Genomic DNA, 12,468 nt, shown 5'->3' on the forward strand with positions numbered 1-12,468 from the left:
TTTCAATAAATGTTAGCTATTACTACTATCATTAAATATCCACACCTTTTATATTTATTATCAACATGTCATTTCATTTAAACACTGAGAAAAGTAATGTTCCTCAACAGTTCACCAGTACAATTTTACTAACAAGGGAGGGCAGGATAAATGTCTGCATGCCAACCAGGGAGCCTGGAAAAAGTCATTTTATCTAAAAGAAAGATTTGAGACATCATTACCCCTCCCCCACTCTATCTACAAAAATGTTGGTAAATTTAGCAACTTTATCCACACAAATGCTGGAACAAGCCATACCAAGGCTACTTCTGTGTATTTGGGAGGCAGAGGTCTTGGCTGTGACTCATTGCTAAAGTTCTGGGGCAAATCAGGTCACAAGCCTGCCTGCAGGCCCAGCCCTGGGATTATATTGGAAATACAAAATGGCATTAAACATCATCCTTTGCAGATGTAGCTTGGTAGAGCCAAGCTTTACCTGCACAGGCAAGAGCATTTTGGAGAACCTTCTCCCCACAACTTAATTCTACTACCAGTCAGGATCAGGGGTGTGGATGGGGCCTTAATGTTCCTTTTTAGCCTCTGCAGTGGTCTTGCTTCAGCAGCATGACTTCCCCTCTCCTACCGATCCTCTGGTTGCTAAGGGATTATTTCCAGATCATGAGGCTCTCACTCTTTGTCCTCTTCCAGACCACAACAGGTTTACCTTCTATCATATGAGTTTGCAAAAAACACCATCTGAACCTCCTGTCAACTCAACAAGGAGAGATTTATTGCAATTAACTAAAAGGACACTTGTCATGACAGGAACACCATATGCTTCAGCAAAGATAGGATCCCAGCTTGTGGCTGACTTTTGCAAACAGTCCTTCCAATGCAGCCTTTCCTTCTTTGCTTCTCTTTTCTTTCTTCTTCTTCTTTCTTCTTCTTCTTCTATTTTTTTTCCTGGCTGCATAGTCATTAATAGTGCAACATTCAGACCCAGGGGAATTTCCAAGGTGGAGACTTAGAGGCTGGCACTCGGATAGTGAGATCACCTCTGGGACAGTTCTCAAAAGACAACCACTACAGACTCTTTGAATTGCTGTGCCTTCCACTCAATGTCCAAAATCCTTTTCTTCCTTACAAAAAGAATCCAAGGGTGCTGGCTTTGGCATATACTATATACATATACTAAAATTGGAATAAACAGAATCCTAGGTATATTAAGAACAGCGAATTTGTGGCTAAAAATACTACATTTCCCAACAGGCCTTGCATGGTCAAGACAGTTACCTGCAAGGTAAAGTCTCCTGCAAATTTCCGGGACAGTTTTGCCTTCACCCTTACTTTCTGGCTCTCTCTAGTGTTTGGGTTTTGTGAAGGCTGATTTGGCGGATTCTAGGTTTCCTTTCAATTACTTCCTAGGTTGCAATTATGTCCAAAGATTTTGAAACTGCTGAGACTTCTAGATAATAAGAGAATTCCTGTAACAGGAGTTAATTGTGTTTTTAAAAATTGATTTATACAATTCAACACTGAATATTCTAAGTGAACATGATTACACATCTGCCCCTTTCCAAAGTTACTAATTTATACGCAGGTGGACATAAGATTAGGTAATTAATTACAAAAAGGTCAGAAAGTTTGAGGAATGGGCAATTTATTTCAATGAAAAGAAAGGACTTATTTTGCTACAGTGGGAAAAAATGTGCAGTTCAGAAACAGCTGCATTTAACTGTATCCCCATTTATCTCTGCACAATGTTTTATGCCCATGTCTCACTTCCCTCTACTTCCTTTTCACACTAAGGTATTGAATGAGAAAAATATCAAGTTGACTGATTGTTTGGCTTATCTGATCTAGGGTGGCTTCAACACCACTCTTCTCTTTTTTCTCCAAGTAACTACTTTCCACTTTGACATTTGCCTTCTTGGAAATGACAAGTGCCTGAGGGCAAATGCATCAAAGCAATGAAGATCAGAATGTTTGCTAAGGATCATTTTTTCATAGAGCAGAATGTCATTTTACTGAATCCTTGAAATGCAGAACCAGATAAACCTCGTTTTTGTGGAAAAAAACAATCCAAATGATTATAAACCCAAAAAACTAACAGAAGCACATAAATCTTAGTACAAAATTTTTATTTTTCAAACTTGGACATTTTCCTGGAGTGCATTTGTAATCTAAATATCCCTCTCTCTTCTTCCTTTTACAACATACCATTTCAATCTGTTTGTTTATAGAATGAAGTCCTTAAGGAAAAGCCTTATTTGCATTCCCGCAAAAGAAATAAATAAACATTTGTCTCTAGGACCCATTTAACTGAACTTGACTAAATCCTGGTTAGAAGGCTCCACAGAAAAGGATGGATAATATTTCATTATCGACAAATTCTTTTTAATATAGCTAAGCATTTCATTAAATAATTATCTAAATCCATGTACTGAGCTCCTATAATGTTCCAAGTATTGTTCCAAAGTAGAAACTCTTCCTTAAGTGTAACAGGGGCCATTGAAATGATAAGTTTGGGAGTTTATGACTTTGATTCCCCCAGATACTCTAATGATAGGAAAAGTTTGCTGTTTGCTTCCTGAAATGCCAAGTTTATTTCTAGGGAACCACCGACCCATTGGAAAACTGTAACTCAAACCTCAGCATTAATAAAAGATGGCCTTAGGGAGTAGTTGTACCTTTGTGACATAACACAACCAACAATGCGAGGTACATTCTGATGATCTAAAATGCTGGTATCCGTGCACGGTAGTCTGAGAAATGACACCAGTTTAAAAAGAAACCAGTACCAACTTCAAAAGAAACCAGGATACAGATCAATTGCAATTTATGGGAAAAGCAAAAAATAGAACCGCTAAGCCGTCCTGCCCAGCACTGAAATTAAAGTTCCTCAGATATTCTTCCATCATCAGGAAACATGGGGGTAGAATGGGTCAATTTAAAGCATGTTAGATAATTAAATAACACAGCCTAGTTTTGTGTGCATGGTCCCAAAGCCTTTTCAACATATTTTTCGACATTATAGTTGTAGGAATGGAAATTGAAGAAACTATAAGCATTTTCTTACAGACAGCTTACAGATTCCTTACAGCTCCCAAAGTAAAAACATGACACCTCACACCGTGATACAAGCTATTTTTCTATCACCCATAACCTCACAGGACAGCAGGCTTCCCTGGTCTGAGTGCTTCCTTCACATGCCTCTAGTTGGGGTTCTTTCCCTGCACAAAATAGGTTTGCTTTTCAGGTCAAGTGTTACTTGTTGGTAAAGTACCTTCACGATAAATATGCTTGCATCATTTCTATAGCCCACAAGTCAAACCTCCATTGATAAGCTTAAATTCGGCCCTTGGTCTCTCTATTCAGAACTTCCCACATTTACCTAAAAGGACAGTTTAAATTACTGGGGAATAAAATATCCCTTGCCTGGAGAGAGACTTATTCAATAAGACCGTTGCCATTTCCAGTTCATGCCCCACCTTAGGGGGGAAATGAACTCAACCTCATCTCCTGAAAAGAGCCTCAGTAGTCTCCCATTCAGAAAATCGCTCTTCCTATTGTTTCCTAAATGTGATGTGGTGATTAAATACAACTAAATGCAAATAATAAACAGCAATTAAATAACAAACTTAAAATAAATTAAAAAAAAAATACATGGCCTGGCAGTTTTCAGAGAAGGTAACAAAGGTCAATATGCTTTAAATTCACATTCCTTTGTGTATCAGTTCTTACAATGAGTGGGCAACACTGCCCTCTAGAGGAGTTATTATGTTATAGCCCTTATTTCAGTGGTGGGAAATTGCCCCAGTACCCACTAAAACATGTCCCACACACATGCACATTCTTTCTTTTACTTTTGGGACCCTGTCTGTTCCTGACCTTCTGTGAACAACTCTGAAGACCATGGAGCCTCTGGAGAGGCCTTTGAGACTTTGTGAACGCTCACAAGGGGATCAGAAACAAACATGTGTGGCAGTGCTCTACAAAACTTGGTAGGTATCAGAATCACCCTGTGGGTTTACCAACACAGGTTGCTGGGCCCCACCTCCAGAGTTTCTGACTCGTTCAGTCAACAGTTGGGTCCGAGAATTTGCCTTTCTCACAAGTTCCCAGGTAATGCTAATGTTTCCAGTCCGGGGGCCACACTTCATGAGCCAGACACTGTGCTTGGCACTTTATCTCAATACCTCAATGACAGGGTGACATTTTAGCATCTGTTTCACAGACCAAGAAACTAAGTGTCAGAGAAATTAAGTGGCCAAGTTCACACAGCCGAGACGGCGCTTACAATAAACCCAGGACTGTCTAACTCAAAGCCACTGCTCTCTTCTGTACACTAGGCTGTCCGTAAATGCAATTGTTAGTCACTTCATCTCCCTTGGCCTCAGCTTCTTGTTGCAAGGGGTGGGACTCAGATGACCGTTTAGCTGGTTTCCCTCCCAGAATATCTGGATATGATAAGGTCTGGATATGAAAGTCCTCAGGAATAACTCCTCTGCCCCGAGCTCGATTTGTGAGTGGGAGACACTGAGAGTGGTGCAAGGGCCAGTCGATGGGAGAGGCCCCTCTTGGGTACTAAACCCTGCTACATGGTGCAGAGGGTATCTGATGTGCTCTGGATTCTGGAGTTCTTTGTACTCAGAAACTCTGGAAGAGAAGTTTAAAAGCTAGTGTGTCTCCTCCCATAGGCATTCTGAGGCCCGCAATGCTGATGGAGCTTGGAGAGGCCCCAGAGGGTGGCTGCACCCGCATCCTTCCCAACCTCTACCCAAACCACCGCGTCTGGGGCAGGGACCCTGAAACAGCTTTAATACAGTAGTGCCCACCGCAGTGGAGCCTGAACGGTTCTGATAAAGGAAACATCATTTTCGGCTCACACAGCCCATAGGATTAGGCAAGAAAAAGAAAAAAAGAAAAAAAAAGCCCCTAGCCCTCAACCCCAGGCAGGCCGTCACAGTGATGGGAACAGAGGGGCTCTGAGGACTCCCCCCTTTCCCCGATTTCAAGAACAGTCGAGAACAGTTTTTCTCATCCTTTGCGTTCGGCTCCTAATCCAACTTGGAGTTGTTTTCCTGAGGGAGCTGCAAATCTGGAGCATCCCGTGGGGACGGCTTCTGGCCTCGGTCACCGGGGAAAGGGTGTTCTCAGAGAAACAGCGCTGCGGCCTGGTCAGCAGCGATCCTGGGGTCGCGGCCGCGGCCGCCCTTGGCGCAGAGCTGGACTCTGGCCTCCAGCTGCTCGCTGAGCTCGTCCAGGGCCCCGGTGCAGGACTCCAGGCTCTCGGCCAGTTTCTGAATCTTGGCCTTCAGCACGGCCTGGCTAACCCTGGTGGCCCCCTCCGCCCGCCTGGGGAGGAGGAAGCCGCGGGAGCCGAAGAAGACGACGCAGTAGACAGAGTTGTACAGCGCGACCGAGGCGTTCCGCCCGCACTGCAGCAGCTGGCGGTCCCCGCGGCCCTGGCAGCGGCAGAAGAACTCGAGGCAGCTCAGGATCTCGCGCATCTGGTCCTGGCAGGCGGCGGCGATCTCCTGCACCCTGCGCAGCTCCCGGGAATGGCAGAAGATCAGGGACAGGTCGGACGTGACGGTGACGGCGCCTCCGGCCGTGGCCACCCCCAGCCCGACGGCCGACGCCACCAGCGAGGCCCCCAGCGTCACGGGGCTGAGCGAGAGCCCCACGATCGCCGCCACGGCGCCCGCCGCGCTCAGCGAGCTCCCGGCCACGTTGGCCGCCAGGGAGCGCAGGCGGAGGCGCTCGAGGCGCCGGGCCACGTCGCGCAGGCGCAGTACGTGGCCGTGCAGGCGGCCGCGGCGGTCCAGCAGCAGCCCCTGGAAGCGGCGCAGCGCGTCGGCGCCCTGCAGCTCCCGCGCCGGCGGCTCCATGCCCTGCGGGGACACACACGCGCGTCAGCCCGGGTCTCCGCGCCCGCCCCCCGCCCGGCCCGCGGGCTCGCGCTCGCCGCGCCACGGGGCATCCCACGAGCTCGCTTTCCCGCCAGGCCTGTGCGTGTCCCGCTCGCAAAGACCAGCTCTGCAGGCTGCGCCCAACCACACCAGTTCTCGGGACCCTAAAAGGCACATGCACGCGGGGGGTGTAATGCTCTGCTCTGCTCTGCTTCCCTCCCCGGGAACGGGAACGGGAACGGGAACGCTAAGGGTGCGCTTGATTAACCGTTACCTAAGATGGGAGGTGCTCAGGGAGGAGGCAGTGGGGGCCTTGGAAGTCTACTGCAATTCCGAGGCCCCTGCTCCGTCACTTTACATCTGGTACATTGTACCCAGTTCGCAAAGCCTTTTCCTTACGTGAAGACTTGGATCCTGAGAGTTTTGCAATATGTTTTTTCCCTCCTGGTGAGTGAAAAAGACAAGTCACCCCCCCCCCCAAAAAAAAAAAAAACTCAAAAATCGTATTGTCTTATCAAATGTAAGAAACTAATCTTTCTTAGATGCTTCCCTGAATTAACTCTTCTGCTTGTTTTTCCAGGTTCTTACCTTAGAGTCAAGCCTAAGATGTCCTTTGGGCTATTTTTTTTTTTTTTTTCTAATTCTCACTCTTTGATGGGTGCACAGTTAAAACTAAATCACATTAAAATTAATGCCACTATGTTTTTTTACGAGGAAATCTTCCTTTAAAAAATGAGTAACGGCTGGATAAAACAAAGTGTCTGACATTTTTGTTTAACAACTCACGGAGGGCTACCTTGTACCAAGTTGAATTGAAGCCAGTTGAAGATGACAGAGAGAACTGTACATCTGGGGTAAAAGTACATCCTTCCTTGTTGCCAGAGATTCCCACCTTCATACCCACTGTACTCCTCGTTATAGGAACTTCTTAAAAGTCGCAAATAAACCTTAGAAATAGAGCATTTCAATACTGTGAGACATCAAAGCAGGATCATTATTCTCATCTGAAAGATGAGAAAAATTAAAATACAGACACGTTCTAGATGCAGCTGATTCTTCACAGAACCGTCTAGAATCTTGGTCTCCCGGCTCCTAGGCCTTAATTTTATTTGCACGCCCTCATTATTCCATCCACCAGTGATAAGTTTTCAGGCAAAGACACCTCTTAGTAAAATGAGGAAGAGTCACACAAAATATACAGTGGACCAAGGATACAACCCCAATATTACTATTCCAATGGCCATCCTTTAGACAGAATCCCTCTAGGCTCCCCCACTTACCATTCACTTCTGGCTACCTCCAGGAAAGAAAAAGCTGAGGCTGTTTCTGGATGAGCATGTTTTATAGTTCCAGAGAACCAATGGCTGCCCTGGGAAAGCCTTGTCTCATTCTGAGAATTTGCCATTTCCTGTCCTGGTCCCCTGCTGCCTTCAACCAGAAGGATGTGACATGGTGGAAAATGACCTGCCAGGCACACAGCACATCCCGTTTTTAGGAAACGAACATTGTGTGTTCGCTTTCCCCCCAAAGGCAGGAAAAGAACGACAGGCTCTTCCCCAACTTGAAACAACTGTTGTCATTCTCCCAGGGGGCATACCCTGCCTTTCCTCTCCTGAGAATAGCTAATGACGTCATCTGGGAGGACAACAAACGCATGCCAGGCTGACCAAGTAGACTGTTTCTTGAGAGGACGTCATGACAAAATCCTTTTTTCAAAAGAAAAAGAAAGGAGGGAACCCTCTTATGGCTGATATAGCCACCCACAGTCCACTCCCGGTATTTTTAACAGCATCGTGAATCTGCGCGGTTGCAACGCGACCCACTCAGCGCACGGTCTTAAGAGTGTAAGGCCACACCCACAGGAAGTGCTCCGTGCAGTTTTGGAAATCTCCAGCTGCGGAGAAGATCCTGGAGGTCCCAGAAAGGGCACACTGCAGGCCAAATGCGTCAGAAAAATCAGTGGGGTCAGGCTGCACAAGGAGCTAATTATACACTTTCAACAGCAGCTGGAATTTGGCTTCCTGGGTTTTCATTTGAAGTGGCAATTGTAGCCCTATACAATAGTTAAATGAATGGATTCTATTCCCAGGTTAGTGGAGCATGGGCTGAAGGGCAATTATCTGGATCATTCCGGAGGGAAAAACGTATGGCATCTGTGGATGCTTTCTGAAGCATTCAGATAGGTGGTTGGAGCTCAGCCTGGAAGCCCCAAATACATCATCCTTCTCATTCTTCCACCTTCAAATAAGGAAGGGCAAGTTGGTTTTTCACTTAAATAATGATTGTCTCAACTCTCTAGTTCATCTACAAAGTCTTTACAGCCATATCTTTCTGGAACAAAATTAAGTTCCCCACCTTTATGCTGGGAAAATTGGACAGCCACGTGCAGAAGAATGAAACTAGACCATTCTTTTACACCAGACACAAAGATAAACTCAAAATGGATGAAAGATCTAAATGGGAGACAAGAATCCATCAAAATCCTTAGAGGAGAACACAGGCAACACCCTTTTTGGACTTGGCCACAGCAACTTTTTGCAAGATACATCCATGAAGGCAAGGGAAACAAAAGCAAAAATGAATTATTGGGACTTAATCGAGATAAGAAGCTTCTGCACAGCAAAAGAAACAGTCGACAAAACTAAAAGACAACCTACAGAATGGGAGAAGATATTTGCAAATGATGTATCAGTTAAAGGGCTAGTATCTAAGATCTAGAAAGAACTTATTAAACTTAACAGCAAAGAAACAAACCAATCCTGAAATGGGCAAAAGACATGAACAGAAATTTCACAGAGGAAGACATAGACATGGCCAACAAGCACATGAGAAAATGCTCCACATCACTGGCCATCAAGGAAATACAAATCAAAACCACAATGAGACACCACCTCACACACCAATGAGAATGGGGAAAATTGACAAGACAGGAAACAACAAATGTTGGAGAGGATGCCGAGAAAGGGGAACCCTCTTGCATTCTTGGTGGGAATGTGAACTGCTGCAGCCACTCTGGAAAACTGTGTGGAGGTTCCCCAGAGAGTTAAAAATAGAACTGCCATGGGGATCCCTGGGTGGCTCAGCGGTTTAGCGCCTGCCTTTGGCCGAGGGCACGATCCTGGAGTCCCCAGATCGAGTCCCACGTCAGGCTCCCTGCATGGAGCTTGCTTCTCCCTCCTCCTGTGTCTCTGCCTCTCTCATTCTCTCTCTCTCTCTGTCATAAATAAATAAATCAAATAAATAAATAAATAAATAAATAAATAAATAAATAAAATCTTAAAAAAATTAAAAATAAAATTAAAAATTAAAAAAATAAAATAAACAAAAATGGAACTGCCCTACGACCCAGTAATTGCACTGCTGGGTATTTACCCCAAAGATACAGATGCAGTGAAACGCCGGGACACCTGCACCCCGATGTTTATAGCAGCAATGTCCACAATAGCCAAACTGTGGAAGGAGCTTCGGGGTCCATTGAAAGATGAATGGATAAAGAAGATGTGGTCTATGTATACAATGGAATATTCCTCAGCCATTAGAAACGACAAATACCCACCATTTGCTTCAACGTGGATGGAACTGGAGGGTATTATGTTGAATGAAATAAGTCAATCGGAGAAGGACAAACATATGGTCTCATTTATTTGGGGAATATAAAAAATAGTGAAAGGGAATAAAGGGGAAAGGAGAGAAAATGAGTTGGAAAAATCAGAGAGGGTGACAGAACATGAGAGACACCTAACTCTGGGAAACGAACAAAGGGTAGTGGAAAGGGAGGTGGGCGGGGGGTTGCGGTGACTGGGTGATGGGCACTGAGGGGGGCACTTGGCGGGATGAGCACTGGGTGTTATGCTGTATGTTGGGAAATTGAACTCCAATAAAAAATACATATAATAATACATAAAATAAAAGGAAAAAATAAATTCCCAACCTTTATAATTATGCTTTGTATTTATCAACACAACACTATTTGCTATACTACTCACAACCATAGTCCTTTGGAACTTGATTTTTCTGAGTTTTGTCCATGTCCAAGTATTTCAGTTACAGCTCCTCAGAGTATCAATACTCAAGATGACTTCAATATCTGCCTGCACTTTCCTGGTAAGAAGTAGGAACATATCTTCCTCTGTCCCCATGGATATAATCATCCCAAATGGAATGTAAGCCAGAGTGAATTGGGTCAGGGAGCAAAGTGGGACTGGTTCTTCAGTTCCCAACTTCCCTAGATATTTCCTTGTGTATTTGGGGTTTAGATGACTACGATTAAATTTTTATTTCTTGGATGAGGAATTTTACTGAGATACAGGAGGATCGTCTTCTTCAGAGCATCAGTAATCATAGCATAGACCTATAATTAAGAAATAGAAGAATGGTCAACATAATACCTTGAATTATTTATAATATTGGACCCTGGAGGGGCACCTGGGTGGCTCAGTGGTTGAGCATCTGCCTTTGGCTCAGGTCATGATCCCAAGGTCCTGGGATCAAGCTCCATGTCATGCCCTTTGCTCAGTGGGAGTCTACTTTGCTCTTTGCCCCTCCCCATGCTCATTCTCTCTCACACTTGTGCTCACTCTCTTGCTCTCTCTAATAAATAAAATCTTAAAAAAAAAAAGAATGGACACTTGAATATAACACTTTCATCTCAGCATTTACTTTCATATATTTAAATGCAATAAGAAATTTGAAGAATAATCGAAGGTATTTTGATTAAAAGTTTTATGTGAGCAGTGCCCCTAAAAAATCTGTGGACTGCATCCTCAAACTTCTACTCTAAATTATGCTTGTGGCACTTGTAACACATCGCCCCAGAAATACTACATTGAAAATGGTGGTTGACCCTCAGATTAGCCTTCAGATCTGTTAAACCTATGATGAAGCTAAACAGTACTAGCTTGAATTCCAAGTCCGGGAACCATAAGTAAATAGGGAAGGAAAAAAGAGAGGAAGAGAGCCTTTTAAGCATAGTCATCTACAGACTCCAGTCCTGGAGAATCTAAATCAGGAGGTCCAGAGTGGGATCTGGGGGAAAATGTAGGTGATTCTGATATGCAGCCAGGATTGTGAACCTCTGCTTTAGAAGCTGTGACTTTTCTGACTGCTGGTTACATGGCAGCAAAACAGTAGGGCTGGCTGACAGCAGTTAGTGAGTTAGGTGTTTATACAGTTATTAGTTTGGGGTCTCTTGTTAAAACTATCACATTTTAAAGATAAAGTGATGATTATGACCAAGATCTCCCAGAAATTCAGAGATGCCTGGACCACCTCCATTTTTCTAAGGATCTCAGTAAATTTTTTAAAATGAAACCTTTCTAAAAAAAATATATTTAAAAAGGGTGGTTTCTTTTAATTGCAATGTAATGTATCTTGTAATGGCAATATTTTGCTATTTAAGGTAAGCATAGAATTTATAAAATATTAACTCACAGAGTACTACAGGGGTAAAGCAACAGAAGTTTAGAATTATATAATGATGACTTTTTCCTTTTAATCTTTACCAGTATATCTCAGCTACTATACATAGAACCTTTTTTTGGAGACAACATCAAAAGTATAAACCTGGGGCACCTGGGTGGCTCAGTTAGTTAAGTGTCTGCCTTCAGCTCAGGTCATGATCTCTGAGTCTTGGAATCAAGCCCTGCATCAGGCTCCCTGCTCAGCAGAGAGTCTGCTTCTCCCTCTTCCTCTTCCTCTGTGATCTCTCTTGCTCTCTCTCAAATAAATTTTAAAAAAATCTTAAAAAAAAAGAATTAAACTAAAGAAAATTATTTTGTTCTCTCAAAGAAATGTCATTATTTTCATAATAATTTTATGAGAATTTACCATAAAACTCTCTCTTGAAATATACAAGCTAGTAGGTTACATAGAGCATTTATCCTGCAGAGGACTTTTAGGATATCGATGTTGCAATAATATCTCAACTATTATTGTCATCAACCCATGAAATTCACAGGAAAAGGGATCCCTGGGTGGCGCAGCGGTTTAGCGCCTGCCTTTGGCCCAGGGCGCGATCCTGGAGACCTGGGATCGAATCCCACATCGGGCTCCAGGTGCATGGAGCCTGCTTCTCCTTCTGCCTGTGTCTCTGCCTCTCTCTCTGTGTGTGTGACTATCATAAATAAATTTAAAAAATTAAAAAAAAAAGAAATTCACAGAAAAAAAAAAAAAAGACCCAGTGAACTTTAGCCATCTTCATTTCTCCAAACTGGCCTCTGATCTTTGTTAAGGTACACACTCCTCATTAACCACTATTGTTTAAACACTGGTCTATGTTCTTTTTTCCACTTAACGTTCCTGCAGATACACACTTCTCTATATTGACATAGTCCTCACCTCTATCATTTTTAATAGCTATGTAATAATCCCATTGTTTGCTTAGTCATTTCCCTATTAGACACTTGGATAGCTTCCAGGGTTTTTTTTTTTTCCCCTACTATTATAACTAGAGTTGCTGGGAACATCTGGGTACATTTTATCCATTTGGATTACTTCCTTGGGGAGTATTCACAAACGGGAAAATACCAAGTGAAGGAAAAAGAACATTTTCATAGTTTTTGTTACATGCTGCTAT

General features: G+C 43.6%; 1 protein-coding gene across 4 annotated transcripts; it reads right to left on the bottom strand.

The window, feature by feature from the left end:
- Positions 1-2,103: 2,103 nt before the first annotated feature.
- Positions 2,104-7,652, bottom strand: APOLD1 (apolipoprotein L domain containing 1). 4 transcript variants are annotated; one of them, XM_072798968.1, is made up of 3 exons: positions 7,175-7,636; positions 6,691-6,841; positions 2,104-5,876 (listed from the first exon to the last, which is right to left on the bottom strand). In XM_072798968.1, the coding sequence occupies exons 2-3, from the start codon at positions 6,790-6,792 to the stop codon at positions 5,136-5,138; spliced, it is 843 nt and encodes a 280-aa protein (XP_072655069.1). In that variant the 5' UTR covers positions 6,793-6,841; positions 7,175-7,636; the 3' UTR covers positions 2,104-5,135. The 4 variants fall into 4 exon arrangements, with proteins under 4 accessions (XP_072655069.1, XP_072655071.1, XP_072655070.1 ...); XM_072798970.1 differs by lacking the exon at positions 7,175-7,636 and adding an exon at positions 6,169-6,338 and having other exon boundaries at positions 6,691-6,829; XM_072798969.1 differs by lacking the exon at positions 6,691-6,841 and having other exon boundaries at positions 7,175-7,652.
- Between the last annotated feature and the right edge of the window lie 4,816 nt (positions 7,653-12,468).

Source organism: Canis lupus, chromosome 25, assembly GCF_048164855.1.
Source record: "Canis lupus baileyi chromosome 25, mCanLup2.hap1, whole genome shotgun sequence".
Classification (NCBI taxonomy): domain Eukaryota; kingdom Metazoa; phylum Chordata; class Mammalia; order Carnivora; family Canidae; genus Canis; species Canis lupus.